Source organism: Centruroides vittatus, unplaced genomic scaffold, assembly GCF_030686945.1.
Source record: "Centruroides vittatus isolate TY-2023 unplaced genomic scaffold, ASM3068694v2 contig_10, whole genome shotgun sequence".
Lineage (NCBI taxonomy): Eukaryota > Metazoa > Arthropoda > Arachnida > Scorpiones > Buthidae > Centruroides > Centruroides vittatus.
In genome coordinates this window covers 6416810-6436787 of record NW_027120658.1, presented here as the reverse complement: position 1 = coordinate 6436787, position 19978 = coordinate 6416810, and the positions used below count along the sequence as shown (strand labels likewise).

Here is a 19978-nt window from a genome sequence, read left to right as displayed (position 1 = left end):
TATTGGAAAGTAAACAAACAATGCATAAACTCCATAATGGAATTAGACATATGAACAAAATATTTCATTACCGAAAGAAAAGGAATATTTTGGGATCAACGTAAAATAATGTTTAAATGTGAAATGTGTAAAAGGTGCTCCACTGTATTACCATAAAATTATTTGTTTTCGACTTAACTTATTTAATGTAAAACATTTAACCTGTCACACTACTAAAATCTAATCTGTTTTGAATATAACTGAAATCAATCACAGACAACTTTTAAGTGGGAAATATCTGATTTATTTGTTTAATAGCAGATGAAGTGTTTTGAAAATGTACAGTCTTTATTTGAACAAACAATGCACCATGTTTGAATAAGAGTAAAATAGTCAACAGAAATATTTTAGCAGGCTAGGAGGTCTTGACTGAAATGTGTGATGATTAGTTAAATTCTAGGATTTCTATGTGTCGTAACATCTATCTTTATTAAACTATTAACACTAATCATAAAGTGCACTGAAGGAAAGGACAAAACAAATTGTCTTTTGGCCAATATCATACAATGTATTACTGCTATAATTCTGGTTTGTTTCATTTTTTTTATCCAGTCAATAACAATGAGAACTATATTATATAAGTAATGAAAATAGGGAACTTACAGAAATAGCTTTTCTGACGAGGGGAGCCGTGAATATCGTACATAGAATAATTAAAAATTTGCTACTGCTCCTTTAACTGCAGATTAACTCTAAGAGATAATTATTGCTCTCCCTCTGGCTGCAGAACATGACTATGTAAATTGTTTAAAATTTTAAAACATTAAAAAAGTAATAGATGTAAACTTAAATTCATGACAATTGTTAAGTACTGCTAATAATGATGAATTATTAAAATGGTATATGTCAACAATTTTTGTTTTTAATAATATACTCAAAAATCCTATCTAAAAACTTCTGAAATCAATACTGTGGGAAAAATTTTTTATGAAATAGACAAGCATACTTAGAAACTTGGTATTCACTATGACTTGTAGTAAAAGGATAAAGTTATCAAGAAAAGTGAACAATTGGCAGTTTAACACTTTTCTTAACTTGTGTTTAATAAATAAGCAGGATAAATTCTCGATCCAACTTTTGCAGCTTTAGTTCGTACAACTATCGTTCTCTAGCAAATACATAAAGAGTTATAATTTCCACACTGAACTATATAGAATCTATAGATGATGATATTTGAAATGTCTCAAGTTGCATGGGACATTTTTTTTTTCATTTCCGCAAATCTTTCCAGTAGTTACTATCGGTAACGGAGTCAGTCACAGAAGCAACACTTCTAGCAGAGTTCTTACAAGGCACGGACCACTTAATTCTCAACGATTTCTTTTAATCTACAATGTCCGTTAGAAGTATCCAACAATATTGTCTTACTTGATACTCCAAGCCGCCCAATAAAGTTTAGGATTAGCTGGCAGTAATAAGTATGACATATAAAATGTTTGTAAGCATTTTCATGATTTACCGTAATTTAAATACACAGTATTGAAGTTCGTAGTCACTTTTTAATTTGTCAAAAAATTAACAATTTGACTTTGACAACTAGAAATAGGTTCTATAATATCAACAGGCTTTTAATTTTGGTTTTTGTAAATCAACACAAGAAAACACTCAAGCACAAAAAGAAATTATGTAGGTATGAACAGATATAATGAAACATTCCTTCTGTGGTAATGGATGCACAGTTTCTTTGTATTATATAACTATTTCTTCTTCCTCTCCAAACCTGAAACAGAAATAAATTGGATATGACAAGTGATGTGGAAGTTGCATGTTTATCTTGCTTTCATCACTCCCAAAACATGAATTATGGTGGAGTAAGAAAGTGAGTATAAATTAGACTTAATTTTACTACAGAAATATATGAATAATGTGTCCAGTATTTTTTTATTCCTAGGATTATTCCCCTACTATCAACAAATGTTTCCAATTTATATTCCTTAGGCATCACTTTAAATGGACTTTTTTTTGCTTTTTTATACAGCAGTTTCAACCCCTTGATTCGATGTATCTTTTTTTTCGTAAGTATTTTCTTCATCACTAACAATATTATCTTTTCTGAAGCTTTCAGAATCAGTTTGGCTACTAATACCTTCAAAGGAAAACCCTTTAGCTGCAGAAGAAGTTGCGGCAGTAGAGACGAGGCCAGCGGTCGAAGTCCTTTTGAGGAAGGCCGTCTGTGTAGGATTATTGCGCGGGTCTACACCACTACGGAAAGCATTAACTACTCGTATCTGTAAATAGAAAAAGAATTTATAGAGAAAGGCAAAGCATAGAAAGCAAGACATTAGAGGCACAAAGAGAATTTGCATAAAGACAGTGATATTTAACAAAATGTGAGTAGAACAAATATTACAAAACAGAAAATTATTGTAAAGTACAATAGAAAATAGTGAGATCAATATTGCACTATGATCAGAAAAGCTCTGATAAGTAAAATGCGTAAAAGAGGCCATGCACTGATAATATTCAAAATTTTTCATTTACTGAAATGGATATACTCTTTTATATAAAATGTGTCATAAATATTCATAAAACCATGCCACAAAGTGATATTATTTTTAATAAATTATATTTCTAAAATTATCTAGAACATGCATATTTTATTTCTGAAAAGCACCAGCATTTTTCTCTTTTTAAATATTGAATATTGAATTATAAATTATTTTATGCACATAATTTACATACTAACAAATATGTATGTACTGTACATATATACACATACACACATTCACACGCACAAATGCATCCACTCTCTCACTATATATATGCATATGTACACATACACACACAAAAAAATTTATGTAAATAAATCATGCAAACTAAAAAATAAAAATGTATAATCAATGAAAAATTTACATAGTATTCTGGTATTTTGGAACAGTTACAGTTTATGGTTGAAGAAATGCCAACAGAAACCGACCGAAGAATGAAATAATAGTGCATTCAGAATATAGTGCTTCATGACAGTATCTGCTTTAAAATTTAAAATATAGATAGTTATATATATTAACCTTAATTCCTTAATTTATTGAAAAAGCACATTCGTGCAATTAACAATTGAAAATAAAGCAATCATGCCCAATTATCAACATATAAAGCTCTATATATTACACTAGATGATGATACACATTAAAAATGTAACATGAATTTTTAAAAAGCAATTTATAAGAAAAAGAGCATAAAAGTATACATTGTATACAAGCTTGCAAATAAAACAAAACATTTAGAGACTCAATAAATAGAAACATTTACAATGCTAAAAAAATCACATACAAAAATAATTTTTAATCTAACACAAATATCCTATTTCTTTATAGAAATTTCTACATAAAAAAAAAGAATTTTATTTTTTGTATACCAATTGATAATTCTTAGAAATCAGAAATCACTTCATACTACTTTCATGAGAATTTATTTTTGAAATTAAAAAATTTTTAGATTAGTTAATTATATTATAATATTAATTAATAACACAATTAAAAGTTATTGCTCTTTGCTTTGTAATTAAAAATAATTTAAAAAAATACCATTTTGTAATTTATATTTAAACTTTTTTCAATAAAAACTGACATACCTTATATAAAAAATATACATTATTATTAAAATATTAAGTAGAATATATTTTTTTAAATGTATGCAATTTCACAGTTTCAAAATATGACAATCTGTATAAATGACAACTTTTATTATAGCCTACAATCAGAAATTATACAATTAACTTTTGAAAATGCCTTATTCTATCATAAAATTAATTTAAGATTTACTTTTACTTTAGACTTAAACTGAATGAAAATCAAATAAGCTTATCCATTATACATAATTTTTATAAATAAATTAAATTGAGAATTTGAAAAATACTGTATTTCTATACATAGAGCAACTTTCATAGAGCAATCATTACTTAAATGACAAAACAAATGTTATAAACATTTTATAATAAAAAGTCAGGAAACTCATTTTAATGCATTTAATTTCTCTTTGTTTACTGAAGCATTCCATACATGTTTGTCAAATATTCAAGTAAACTTGCAAAAATTCATTCTTTCAGAAATTTCTTTATTATAATATTAAAGAATTCAGTATATGGTATAAAACAAAACAATTAGTTTTTCAGCTGAATAATTTAAATAGAATTAGTCCAAGTATTTGTGTATCATATTATAAAAGTTAGATTTAGGAACTAGAATTCATGAATAATAAAGTCTGTCTTATTAATTAATCAATTTATGTTTTTTAATTTAATCATTACTTAAATGACAAGGGGATAAATAAGGGACTCAATATTACTTCAGTATTAAAGTTGTCATATAAACTTAAAATTATTATAAAAATCTTCCACAAAGATTAAATGATATATATCAAAATACAAAAATAAATAATTTGAGTGGCTTAGGTAAATTTCATGTATTTTTATTAATAGTCAAAAGTAAAGCAATGTATGTATTATTAAAAACTTTTGATGTTAGCTGTAACTGAAAATGGACACACACATTTAAATATTTTCTCAGACATGTCAATACTTGTTTAACAAAAAATCAGACAGGCATCTACTGCATGTGTTATAATCCATCTGAGTATTGGCATACATAAGTGTTTTTTGAATTCTCAAATGACATATCAGAAACAGCAAAACATCATTAAATTCTGCATCAAACTTAAAGTGGTTTGGTAAAACTTTTACTATCTTCTTAAAAAAGCACATGATGATAGTACAATGTCATAGGCCATTTGTACACTTATCCTCTGTTGATTAAAATGTTTTCATATAACTCCATCCAAACTTGCTAGCTTCAGCAAGAAACAAACAAGAAATGATTTCCTAAGTTTGCAAAGAAACAAAAGAAACATTAGACTATCAATAGAGAATCAGGTTAATATTTTGGAATTTTGCATGGCTCTATATGCATCATTATTCATAACTTGAAAATGCTTTACAACAGTTCTCACATTGTTGTGTGGAAGTTAACAGATGAGCAATATGAAGAATATGAAGACTTGTCAGTTGAGATTCTCAACTGACAATTGATAAAGATCTTGATATCCTAATCAGAGTGATTACTGGCATTAAAACCTGGCATTTCTTGTACAATTAGCATAGCAAACATGTCTCATCAGCATGGAAATCAATAGAGATAATTGACATTCTCAATTATCTCTAACACAGTAAAATGAGAATGTTCTCATCTCTGGCAAGCAAATAGATAGTTCTAATCATCAGAGCCATCAAAGGGAAGGGAGCTGGGAATTTTTTCCTGGGCCCAGACAAAATTTAGGGATCCACAGCAATTCTTACCACTTATAAAATTAATATTGTTTTTATTAAGATTGTTTTTTTATTAATAAAAAACATTCTGCATATTTCATTTTTCAGAAAAAAAGAAAAACTGCTCTACTCCCAGATCACACAATTCTTGACAGCCTTGTCCATCATGACACTGTTCCAGTACATTATACTTTCCTAGTGAGAATATCTTACAAAACATCAGATTAAAAGATAAAAAGTGCTGCAAAGACTGATTCAAGATGATGTTACAATCTTGTAACCAAATCTGTTTTTAATAAGTGGCACCAATCTTAGCAGAAGTATGTGACTTATTTTGAAGAATAATGTCTTAATAATGTTGTCAGAAGAAAACTTCCAAAGACATTATTAATGTAATAAAAATTATAAGTAGAAAAAAAAAAATTGAACTTTTGATATAAGCTGTAGCATACCAGAAGGTTTTTAAATATAAATAATCACAAGATAAAATATTGTTTCTCTAAATGTTTTGTGAGAGTGAGTGAATTACATGTAATTACTGTATATGCTTATGTAAGTTCAACTTAGTGTATTTTTGTTATTATTATTTTGAACTATTTATCCATATAAATAAGAGTCAATATATGTAAGCATGACATTAACTGTCCTACCTTTAATTCAAAGCTTAATAATTTATAAAATATCTATAGCATTTTTTGTTTTATACAATTTAATTATTTAACAAATAAAGTTGGAATTCTCTAATACAATATCTTAAAGTCAAAAGATATAAAAAGAAAAATTTCAAAATATCATACATTAAAATGAAATGCGTGACTTTATATTTTGGTTATAGCAAAGTTTAAATTGTATAATTTGAAAACATATTTATCAGTGATTGAGATATTTTGATGACGAGAAAGTAACTGCTATAAGAATATTTGAAAATTGAAAACTTTCTGAAAATAGTTATATTAGCAAAAATGTAATCATATTTTTAATATAAAAGAGTTGCTCTACATACAGAAAAGTTTACAACAATATTCCTCAATCTCAGAACTAACACAAAAACAATAAGTACAACATTTACTCTACACTTGCAATTAAAATGTTTTGAACCACTTAAAAACAAATACTTTTGTTACCAATGATAGTTTAAATTCAGATTAAAAATCCAAAAGTCAAACTTGTAAAATTTTTGTCTTTGAATCAAAAATTTCTTTTAAAAATTTATTCATTCAGTTAACTTAAAGGAAGTTAATGAATAAATAAATTCATTTATTTTCTTAATGCAAGCTTCTTTAACAATGAACTATTATCAAAAAAAATTCATGAAATACAAGGGTAATCCCAAAAGTAAGGTCTCCTATTTTTTTTTTAAATACAAAGAAACATTTATTTTCAATAATGTTCATACCATTTTAAAGCTTGAACATTTTTATCTGTTTTTCTACATAATTTCCATTTCAGTCAATGCATTTTTGTAGGCGCTGTACAGTTTTTGTATGCTCATGTCATACCAGCTCGCAGGACCCATCTTGCTCAAACCTTCTGATATTGCAACTTTTCCATTAAAATCCTATGAATAGCACTTCAGGAAACCCCAAGAACAAAAATGCAGAGATCATCCAGAGTGATTTGCTAATCTTCACACATGGTTTGCTCAACCTTCGTGACCGTCTCGTCGAAAATTGACAATCTCTTGCTTCTTTCTTTGTCGTGAATTTCAGTTTGATCAGCTGCAAACTCCCTACACCATTTGAGGACATTTTTGACACCATACACTTCCGTCAATTGGCGATGAATTTCAATCAGTTTAACACAAATGGCAGCAAGCTGGTATGACATGAGCATACAAAAATGCATTGACCGAAATGGCAATTATGCAGAAAAATAGATAAATGTTCTAATGATATGAACATTATTGAAAATAAACATTTCTTTGTATTTAAAAAAAAAATAGGAGACCTTACTTTTGGGAGTACCCTGGTATCAATTGCATTCTGACATATTATATAAATTTGATACAATAAATTTTGTAACCTCAATAAAAAGTTTAAAATCTCTTACAAATTTATATAAATTGCTATAAATTCATATTTATAACATTTAGAACTGATTCATATACTTGTCATTGTATAATATGCAAACTTACTCCTAATTTTTAAATTCTCTAGTTAGCAAAAAATAATATACCAGGCATGGGCAAATGTGGCTCCGAGAGCCGCATGCAGCTCTTTTTGAGATACATGCGGCTCTTGCTGAAAGTGTTAATTTCTGTTTTTTATTATTATTTTTACAATTTTATTTTTATAATTTTGTGAAAATATGTTTATTAAATATATTCAATATTTGTTTTATATTATATTTATATTATATAATAAAATCGTGCGCCTTACCATACTATTCGCCACGACAATACAGAACTGCGGCTCCCATGCATTTTGCAAAACTTACATTGCGGCTCCCACTGAACTCTTGCTTGCCCGCCCCTGTAATATACAGTGGAACCTCGCTTAACGAGCACCTTGCACACTGAGTATTTTGCATAACAAGCCAAACAAATTGTAAAAATTTGCCTCGCTTAACAAGCGATGTTTCGCATAACAAGTGATGAGGAGAGGGGAAATCCCGAATTGTGCGCATGGAGCATGCTCCATCAGTCTGTGTTTAGCACTCCTTCTGCTAGCATCTTAGTGTCGCTTGTGATCACATATTTTTCCAAACTTGTGTTCACACATATTACTTATAAACATCAACAACCATAGCCCGTTATATAATAAACACGCCAAACGATATGCCAAATTCTTGGGTCATTAAATTTAATGACCAATTCCAAATTAAATTTTAGAAATGTCTGAATTAAAAATTAACTATTTATAATTATTAAATTAAATACGAAATGGAAACATAACTGCCTACTTCTAGTCAAATTAATTAATTTCTAATATATAATTATAGCCTTTACATAACCCAAGAATTAGGCATATCATTTGGAGTGTTTATCATATTAGCTGCGATTTGTTTTATTTATTTATTTCTGCAAATCAAATTCTCATTCCAAGATGGTTAATTATGCACTAGAAGAAAAGACGATGATGATTCACACTCCTTAACAGTGTATACTGTACAATTTTTTTTGAATAAACGTTATACATAAAACATTTGAGCATTTTCTTGGCGTGGAATGCATTATCATATTTTACATTAATTTCTATGGGAAAAATTGTTTTGCTTAACAAGTGTTTCGCATTACGAGTAAGACTCTGGAATGAATTATGCTTGTTAAGCGAGGTTTCACTGTATTTAGTATAAATTATATAGCAAATATGAAAGTCTAAAATTTGATAATGATATTTCCAAAAGTAAAATAAGATATATTTTAATTTATTTTCAGTAAATTGATTTTCATGAGAAAAAACAAGCAAGATCAAAAGTCATATTGATGAAATCTTTGCATTAACTTTTAAACTAATATTGACTAAATACAAATTGTATACATAAGAAAAATGCTTAAAGCAAATATGTATGATGGGTAAATGATTATATTTTGTTTCTCTCTTATTGAAATATCCTTACTGTTCAAACAGTAAGTGTTTGTTAATAGGAGAGAAGAAAACATGGAGGTGTATATTGAAATAAATTTATATTAAAATTTAAAAAAAAATTTTGTAAATTGCATAATCATATGATTTAATGGATTCTATATTTAAAAAAAAATTTTATATTAATTTCACTTGTTGCCAATTAATTAAAATAGCTGTAAATATTTTTTATGTACAAAAGTTATTGTAAAAATCATATGAAAACTAAAAATGGCATATAAATTTTTATTCATAATTCATATTATTTATAACTTTAATAAAATTCATAATAAAATATTTTTTTTATTAATTATTGAACAGAAAAGTACTGATTGGTAGAAAAAGTCAAAAACTGATTGAATTCATAGCCTGATGAATCCTCATCATCAAACTATTATAAAATTACACAACAGTTATAATAGTTAATGATTTAATCACTACTACAATAGAGAGAGACTGGGATATCAGATCATAAAATGAACAGATACACCAGGAACATTCTGATACACTGATTTATTGGTATAGGAATCATCTCTAGACTTTTTTTAATAGAGGATATCAGTTTGTAAAATAAACTATTCCAGATATGGTGGGACACATGCTTATATGTTGGTATCAGAGTGGTATTGATATTGCTTACATCTCTAATAAACATTTCATTTTTAAAAGTTATAAATGAAAAATATGTTTTCATTTTTCATAGACAAGCAATATAATAATAATCTGATAAAAACTTTTTATGCTTTTATAATGTTATTTGATATACCTGTATATCAAATAAAATAAATTTCTGATCTGTGAAACTGTGTTGCAGAATCTTTTAAGCCAGTCTAATAAGTCCTGATAATAGAAATTATGTACTTGTAGACAAAAATAACATTATAATATATTAAGGACATTGAGGCATATTAATTTTTTTATGCTTTTCTTTATCATATGCAATGTTAAATAAAATATAGTAAAAACAAAAAATAATGTCTAATTTCTTCTACTACAACCTTCATATTATTAAATATATAAATGTATACTAATGCTCATTTATAGTTAACAAATGTTTATTGCAATTACTTCATTACTAATGAACAACCATTATTGCTGTTTTTCAAATGTAATTTTATCTGCTAATAATATACATATGAAATGTAATTTACAGATGTAAATGTAGTTCGTGCTCATTTGTGTAAGTGTGTATAAATTAATAGTTTTAATTAACTTCCTACAACATATAACAGTTTTCTAATACTTTTAGTTTAAAAGATAATGCATGCACTTGTGACTTGCTTGAGGTTTCTTTATAATAAATTACATTTATAAACTGCCAAATGAAGCATGTGAGAATATTTTCTAATAGATTAACAGTGTTAACTTTAAATGTTTCATCACTATTTTAAATATCTTCAATTTATAAAAGGATTATTATATTAAGATCACTGTAGTTAAACTTACTTCAATTTTGTAAAATTCAATTAATTGTGTAAGACATTTTACAATTAACATTCATAGCATTTTCATTATTCAATTATAATAAAGTATTTAAATATAACAACCGATTGTTTCTTAAGTCAATAATAATAATAATAATAATAATAATAATAATAATAATATAAAATGTGCAGAATAATCATATGTAAGATTTAAATTTACCAAATTACACTATTCACAGGAAATGTTTTCATCATTTTTAATTATAATTAATTATAATCATATTAACAAAAAACTTACCATAGGATTATAATGAGCAGAAATTATATTTTGAAAAAGTTCAGATTTTTAAAGAATGGATGTACTTTTGTTACCAAACAACACATTTAATACAACATTGTTACAATATTTAGCCCTGGATCAGATAAGCTGAATTTCTGCAAAATGGTGGTCACATGATTACTGTGCACGGCATTGTTTTTTCCTATAGATACTGTATGGACAGTAGTAGTATTGAGTTGGCCAATTGCCATAAATGCTCTAACTGTGCTGTAGTAATGTTCTCGGGACTTCAGTTCTTAAAAGAAATACTTTAATTCTTAAAAAAAAAATACATGTAAGTACAAATGTCCCAAATACATGGCCTTTTCTCAATCTGTAATAAATATTTCAACATTCCCTTTTCTACATTAAGATCATCCATGTCAGATTGGTATTCTTTCTAGAATCATGCTTTCCAAATTCACCCAGGACTATATCAACTAAGCACTCTCCACACAACTGCCACTTCTGCTTGTGCGAGTTATTTAGTATGATGCAATAGCCTGTAGCCAATCTGCAGATGCCACAAGGCAATCATTCCACTGAGTTGGACTTGACAAAATTTTTGAGAAAAAATTTAGTCTTTCAAATGTTAAATTAGTTCAAACTCAGTGAAAACAAAATTTTCAATTTAATTACCAGAGGATGATTGCATCTCTCTCTCTCTCCAGAGTCACTTCCTTTCCCAGGGGACTCATCAGATGTGTCACCAGGAACTAACAACAAATATTCACCATTGGTCAAAAACTTTAACATTGCCTAAAAAGGGCATTGAAATCAAGGGGGACACCTGAAATAAAAGAGTTGAAGATCGAAACCAACAGAGAATTCGCCGACCCAGCTCCTCTCCATGAGTGTAATTTAACCGTGTTCCATCGCTGATTCCTTCGACCGTCCTTTCATCGATCTGTTCACCATAGGCACCATTAACGTCGAACATTTGATAGTGGACTTATCAAGGAACCAAACTCTCCATCCTGTCATCCAGATGTTTTGCAATCTCAAGACTACATTCAAACCAATCAAGGTACTTAGCATCACATGTAATAATGTAAGCTCTCTCTCTTGGCTAGGAACCCATTAACTTAGTAGAAAGCCAAATCATGTTACACTATATAGCTTTATCCATTTTTAGACACTGTGTAAAAGCTTTAACGAAACTCTGTTATTCTATGTACATGTGTAAATAATTTACAAAAATAAATGGGTATTACAGTAGAGTGTCGTTAATCCGAACCCCAGTAATCCGAATCGCCGGTTATCTGAACAATTTTCAGTCAGATTGTGTCATGCTGAATTGAATGTTTTTGATACTAAATTTACTTCTAAAGTATAATTTTCATGTTTTTATATTCTTCAATATATTTTGTTTGTACAAAATAAAGAAATAACTTTTAACGATACAATAGCCTCGATTATTATTATAAAAATTTTCGTTAGGCTTAAAATTGACGAAAATTCAACACGAAGCGACACGCAACAGAGAAAAATTCAACACAAAGTGAAAGTGACACGCAACGGAGAAAAATTTGAACATCGGACAGGTTAATATATTTTTTCATACATAATTGGTTATCCGAACAAATCACTAATCTGAACAACCCCAGTCCCCAATTGATTCGGATTAACAACTTTCTACTGTATTTTGTTATAATTTAGGTGTAATGCGCACTTCTTTCCGTCGCATTGTCTCTCAGTCCGTCTCCATCCCAGACATCTAGTGTCTACATATGCAACTGCTTGTGAAAAATCAGAACAGCAGACAAAAAGGTTTCTGTATCTGCCTTAAAAGATACAGTAATGTCAGTCCTGACATAGGCATCACCGGTCTGGTGCTGACCCTCTGGTCACACCACTGTGTGCAATACAGCTGGCAAGTGGTAATGTAAGATTGCCGACAGAGTGCAAAAATGTCAAGAGGGTCGAGTGGTCACAAAGGATTGTATGTGGGCAATTGGCACTGAGACAGACTCTACAGTTACAAGAAACCATTTATTTGACATGAAAGAAGCTTTCAAGATTTCCATAATCTTGGAAGTCCTACGTTGGCAACAGCCTATGGGCCTTCCTCTCCTTTCCAAGATAGTCTCATTTTGAAGGGTCCGGGACAACGTGGTCGACTTCCATTGATGGAAAGATGTCGATCCGAGGTCGGGAGATGGAGACAAAGATGGGCACAAGACACACACAACAATAGATCCGCCACTTGGAACTTTCGGGAGAAGAAGCCCTTGCATCCTTGAATTCTCAGGTTTTATCTGTTTTCCTCCAATTCCATTTTCCAATTGGTCTCTCCTCGTCATCAGGTGACAATTCGAAACCTTTCAGAGGCATGGGAGAAGTCAAAATCAAAGTTTAATTCAATTCCCATCTGGAGATAGAACAATAGAAAAACAAAGATCAACTATTGTTTAACAGTTTGTGTCATTTTCATTAAGAAAAACTATCTCTAACTTCTATTTTTTTTCTCTAAAAAAAGATAATTTTGTCCTTACAAATAAATGATTTTAACACAAATTTCAGAGAGGTTCAGACCTGTTCAGAGCCTCACAGTAATGTTCCATAGCCACAGACTTTCTGCTAAATGTGAATTATTATATTTGAATTAGCATGCCAGAGCAATTACTGTGGCTGCTTTATGGTAACAAAGCCACCATTATGCAAAAATTCCATTCATATGACCAGGCCTTAATATACCAAGATACAATATACTCATATGATAGTCATTTCACTCAAAATATAGAATATATATAAATATTTTCAAATATACAAAAGCTGATTTTTCTTTTAATTGGTTCTCTTAATAAGAATATAAAAAAAAACAGATATCATAAATAATAAATTTAAAACAAAAATTAAACATTGAAGTCATGCCAAAGTTAGAATAACTGAATGACAATTGAATAAATGCATAAACATGATATTCTGTGTTAAAATTTGCATCAAGAAAAAAACCACTGTTCGTTATAATCTCTGTGTATAACTAATTATATACATTGTTAAATAATGATATACTTACAAAGATCATCTTTTACCAATTCTTGCAGATCCTTTTTTTCCATTGATGATTGGACTAGATTGTTAGACCATGCTCTCCAGGAGAGTTCCATTTCAGTTAAAACTGTTAACACTGAATCAAGAAGTTGCCACTATGGAATGCATACTTATATGGTAAAAATTATATATTTGCTACACATTATTCTTTACAACACAATTGCTATTCTTTACATAAGAAAATCAAAAATTAATAGCTTCATAGACTATTTTTTATAGCAGGTATATGATTTAAATATATTGAAGCAAATACTTATTAATACAAACTTATAAATACTTTAATTTTCTTAAGACTTCTTTCAAGACTTTGAATATTAGAATGTATCTTGAAAAAAAACTTAGTGTATAAGTACATTCTTATTTAATTTACATAGCAGTGTAATTCTCTTATATATAAGGTATGCTTTTATAAACAAAAAAAGGCACGTGCTTCCAAAATGTAAAAACAAGTAAATTTTCACATGTAAGATCACTCTTATTTGCACAGAAATAGTATTTTTGCTGTAATTTCAATTTTAAAAGAAATTTAATATAATATATCAAATGCAGCAACTTCTTGAAATATATTTAGTACTGTTAATTTACTGAACATCTAAGATTATAAATAAATAATTTTATAATAATTTTAATAAAAATTGTTAAATATTTATTAAAAATTCTTTAGATTTATAAATAGTATAACTTAAAATAATTTTTTTTGCACCATGAAAAACTTTAGATGACTATTACAACAAACATACATGTGAAAATAGAATGCATTGCCACCCTTGGCAACTAGTTTAAGCAATAGACAATTCAGAGATTTTAATTGTCTACATTTCCTTCGTGATTTTATCCAAGTTAAAGAAAGTGTCAACCTATCTACTATTGGAAATTTGATAGCCATCAAATGCAGTTTATGAAATTTCTGAATGGAAATGAAAAAGATTGAATTAATTTGATAGAACTTTTCATTTAACAATCCTATTGGAAAAGTCTGTTGAATCTTAAAAGCTCACACACAATATTTTAATATCAATTAGTGAATATAATTGAATTAGTTTAAAAATATGCATTACTTTGTTTTCCATATATTATTATATGTTTTGTATTATTTGAGATCTTTGTGGCTGGAAGTTTTTGAGAATGCTGATGCATTCTTCTATATGGTGTTTGTGTTTTTGTTTTTTCTTAACTATTCTCTTTCATTAATTTTGGTATAATAATGATTTTAGTGCATGTCAGCCTGCCTAATTGTTATCTAATGTCATTAACTTGATTAATACTAAATGATCTCTTAAATTATCAGGCCATTTTTGGGCTAAGTTAATAATTACAGTAGTTACTAATTAATTTGACTAGAGGTAGGTGTCCTGGCAGATTGTTTGGCATTAATCGACTAAATTCATTTGAGTTGGAATTTGTGTTTTCTGTGTTCTTCTGTGTCAGGTGTAAGCTTATGATTTGTGTGTGTTTTCATTTGTCTGTTTGCCATTTTATTTTAAAGCCATGGTATGTTACTACACTAGAGTATAATAATATGTATTGGTTTGTTGGAATATGTGAAATCTGGTTGAATATATCTTGGTAATGTGTATGTATTTATATAGTGTAAAGTTTTATACTTTGTTGTGGTTGTCTTGGAATTTGTGTTTTCCAGTGAGAAAACAAATACAACCAAGGTAAATAAATGAAAATTTTTATTTAACAAAAAATGTTGTATAACACCGAGACTGTATGTACTGTACAACACATTTTGTGAGCTGATGATGATCATCTTTTTTCTTCTGTCAACACAAACTGACCACTCACATTGCATGGTCTTTTTCTTCATATTGACCATTATTACCCGACTGGTAAGTAACTGGGTGTGATGACATGGGGCATTGTAGGTACAAATGCCAGACTTGTTTGATGTGTTTATTTTGGGTATATCTGATCATTGTTGGAATCAAAACCTGTATATTTAGCAAGTGTTTCTTGAAATAAATTTGTTAGTACATAAGTTAATTTTGTGTCTATAATGTCATTAGTTGTAACTGTGTACATTTTTGTGTACTTGTGGGTTAAGAGGACGCCAGTCGGAAATAGTGTTGCCACCTTTACAAAAATCGCTGACCCGGATGGCAGGTCAGGTTTGTTCGAACAGAAGTTCCTGACATATGCACAATTTCATTTTACAATGCAAATAACGTGCATGCCGTTCTAAATCAGTTACAGGTTAGGGACTAGGGACTAGCATAGGAGTAACGTATGTAACCTAAATTAAGAAAGAAAGAACAGATAATTTAGCTCCATACAGTACAAGAAAAAAAAAAAAAAAAAAAGATCAAGAGGCAGGTTGAGCATCATACGTCAGTGTAGAGTAGAGCTTGGCAGACAAGTTTCAATGAGTGTGAGGTCTTTCGCTGTTCAAATGGTGTAAATTTATAAAAATATTTGCAAGAACTTTGTTTCATCGTAATTTCACAATTTCTACGAAATTCCCAGACAAAATTAATAGTTCACCCGGACAGTGAGTCAATTCCTGGACTGTCCGGGTGAAAACCGGATGGGTGGTAACACTAGTCAGAAATTGTGATTTTTCTGAATGAATGCAAGTTTTTATTTTTCAAATTTAAAACAATTGTTAAATCAAACAATAAATTAACAATTTACAAAAGGGTTAGTTTTAATATTTAACAAATTTCAAAAACTTACTTCTTACAATTATAGATAATGTTACCTATGGTGCCAAAACGGCAGCTCGTCTGATTCCAGTAAACAGAAGAAACAGTGGGGACGCACGTTCTAACCTAACCTAACCTATTCTAATAAATTACCATCATCATCATCAATTAAATTATTAGAATAGGTTAGAGGTTAGGTTAGAACGTGTGTCCCATTGTTTCTTCTGTTTGCTGGAATCAGAGAAGTGATATCAATAATCACCGTTCTTGCTGTTTTTTCATTTTTATAACTTAAACAGCAACTTTTCTTCTTTTTAGAGTTAAATTTACTAGTCTATTGTTATTTAGATAATTTCAATCAAAAACATGATTTTGATCGCAATTTCCGACTGGCGTCCTCTTAACCTGTAAGTACCCATTTTTGTTAGTGACTACTTTGAGGTACTGTCAATAAATGTCTTATCTTCAGTATGATCTTTTGTTTGGGTGTTGATGTATCTGTTCTGTGACTTGTTTGAGATGTTCAAGCATTGTTTTTAAAGTAAGGTTATACATAATTTTTTTCTAAACAACCCTCTGTTCTTTAACAACAGAAAGTGATATGACTATTTTTATATGGGTTTGTTGTATCTGTGTGCTTTCATATTTATTTTGAGTTTTGCAAAGGTATAATAAGTACAGATGAAGAAGTCGTTCATTTCTAGGATCCAATTTAAAATACTTCAGCTAAGTTGACATTTATTATTCATTGTGTGTGAATGAGGTAGTGTTTGTGATTTCAATGTAGTAATTATATTTGTGCCAATGCTGTTTTTGCCACTGATGGCCAAGGGAGACTTGTTGCAGATTTTTCAATGCAAGCTTCTGGAAATTAACACCACCAAAAATCCAGCTGTTATGTAACATACCATGTGACACAAAAAGGTGGTGTTACACAATTTAGGGTTCAAATCAAGTACCAGGCCTGGATTTAACAGGAAGCAAAATACAATGATCCAAAATAACACTTATATAAGTAAAAATCCACAATAATATTTATTATTAGATTGAACAGTATTATATATATAAACAACAATGATTATAACAAGAATTAGTAATAAGTTTTTTTTTAATATTTGAAATATAAAGTCAAGAACAATTATATACAAAATAAACAATCAAAGAAATTCTTTTTCGTATAATCAATCAAATCTCCACCAAAATAAACAATGAATACACTTATGAGCTGATCGCAAACAATACCAGACAATTTGCTTCAACAAAGATTGCTGTCAGGAGCTACACCACACCATTGAACAGGTGTGTCATTTTTGCATCTGTCCACAAGTGTAACTCTGCCATGCCATTTGCATATCCACACTTCATAGGATCAGTCACTCATGTAAATTAGCATATTTTTGTTCTTTAAGTTTTGAATTTAGAATATTTGGGGTTTCTTGGGAGTTTCCATCCTTAAAAAGAAAAGCCCACGAAAGGAAAAACAACAATAACTAAATATAACACCCAAAACATAAAATAACGATCAGACTTCAAATCCTTACAATTGAACATAAATTTAATGGAAAAACTATCATTATTTTTTCTATTAAAATTACATTAAATTGGTGGATTTTTTGTGGTCGTTGATTTATAGAAGCTTATCCAATTGCATAGTGATTTTAAGTCTCTGCCTAACCCACAAAAACAACCTTAACCTGGGTGATGTCTGTGTCAGTATTCTGATGTGTCACACTGTTTTTCTTACCCTGAGAAGTGAATGTTCTTATAATCCCTAAAGCCAGGTGTTTATAAATCAATTGCTCTCTTTAGGGGGATTGGCCGGTTTGAAACAGGCAAGTGAAGTGTTTTATGAATATGTGGGAAAAATATTCAACAACTTTTTAATAAAAAACAATGTAAAAAAGCCTGTCATTCTCTTTATGGATGGACACAAGACACACTTGACCCATCAACTTTCAGTCCTCTGTACCAAACTTGAAATTGTATTAATAGTGTTGTACCTGAACGCAACAAGAATCATACAACCTTATGACGTTGGCATTTTTAGGCCATTGAAAGCAGCATGGAGTCGCGCAGCACAAGAATTTGAGTGCAACAAACCCAAGGAAATTATTAATAAAGTGTCGTTCACAGAAGTTCTTAAAAACACTTTGATGGCAATATCATCAACGATCACAGAAAATGCATTTCGAGCTTGCAGCCTCTATCCTTTTGACCCAAATTTGTTGGATTATTCGAAGTGCCTTGGCCCAAGTAAGAGCAAAGAGCCGCAACCAGCCGACACAGAGCAGTTCTTAAAAAAGTCTGATTTTTATCATATCCTTGGATCGTCACTCATCTTAAGAGCCTGATAACATTGCTGAGGCTATTTTGCTAAAGTTCCATGCTGCTTTCTCGGGAAATGTGCATCCAACGCCCGAGCAAATTGTAAGTGCCGTGCCCGTGTCACCAGTTCCCAACTTGGAGGAGTCCTCACACTCATGAATTTTGGTGACAGCCCCAGGATCCCCAGTATCTGACTTGGTGGTTTTATCAAACTCACAAGCTTCTGCATCAGACAAAGTGTCACCTTCAAAGACAACCAGCTTGCGCAATATGCTAGACTGGCCTTTGACTCCAAAAAGGAAAGGAAATTAGAAGCCAATTAAACAAAGTGATTACATTATAAGTTCAACGAGGTGGTGAAAAGGTTATGAAGATGAAACTGAGGCAATAGAAGAAAGAAAAAGGAGAAGGGAAAATCAAAAACAGAAGGAAGCTCTCAAAATGAAAAAGAAAGGTCTTGTGAGCAAACCAAAGAAGAATAAGTTAGATAACATTCCATCAGACTCCTCAGATAGTAGTGTCAACCTTTCATCTGGAGACAGCGTTTGGCATGAATCTGCATCTGACTAAGAAATGGAAGAAACACATGTTTGAGAGCCAGTACAAAAGAACGTCGGGGAGTTTGTTGTATTTCAATACAACGAACAATTTTACCCTGGACAAATTACTGAGATGGGCGACGAAGCCACAGTAATATCATCAATGGCAAGAATAGGCTGCCTATGGAAATGGCCCGATAGGCCTGACATTCTGTCATATCCTTGGTTGTCAGTAGTCGGCCATATATCTTCCCCCAAGACGACGAGTAAAATGAGGAACTTATATACTGTGCCCGAGCTGAATTTCCTTTCTGATTAGATTTTAATTTACTAGATTACATTTCTTTGTTGGCCTAGAATATGTGCCTAATTGATGAAGCCTTTAATGAGTCAATAAATCTTATTTATTTTATTATTCATTTCTTTATTTATAAATACACTTACAAGATGTTACTTACATACAAATTGAACATAAGGGTGGGGTGCAGGGAGGTCCCATATAAACTTCTATTTAGGGCACTAGCTGATAAGAATGTGAAAGAAGTCACAGTTATTGACCCTGGGCCAGTAACTGTAACTGGGGCCAATAATTATGTTTTTTGAGATGTTTTTAAACTTCGTGCCTTTTTTCGAAAATGGTTCAAGAAGCTTACATTTTGAATAATGTATCAGAAAGCTCGTAGTTGAGATGCTACCATATAAAATTTTGAAATTGATAATCCAATAGAGTTCTGAGAAATAAATTAAACACCACTTTGATTTGCTTAAGGGAGCCAATCACTATAGCCTTTACCCTACTATTTTTTG

General features: G+C 29.9%; 1 protein-coding gene across 4 annotated transcripts in view; it reads right to left on the bottom strand.

Moving 5' to 3' along the window:
- Nucleotides 1–260: 260 nt before the first annotated feature.
- The window catches only part of PMCA (plasma membrane calcium-transporting ATPase 3), a 428157-nt gene continuing 408439 nt past the window's right edge, over nt 261–19978 (bottom strand). For 2 of the 4 annotated variants that reach the window (XM_067273313.1, XM_067273391.1), the window contains one exon: nt 1904–2267. In XM_067273313.1, coding sequence (XP_067129414.1) covers nt 2010–2267 — 258 coding nt within the window. In that variant the 3' untranslated portion in view covers nt 1904–2009. Of the gene's footprint in view, nt 1760–1903; nt 2268–19978 lie in introns of those variants that run through there. The other 2 variants (XM_067273462.1, XM_067273535.1) reach the window with 2 other exon arrangements.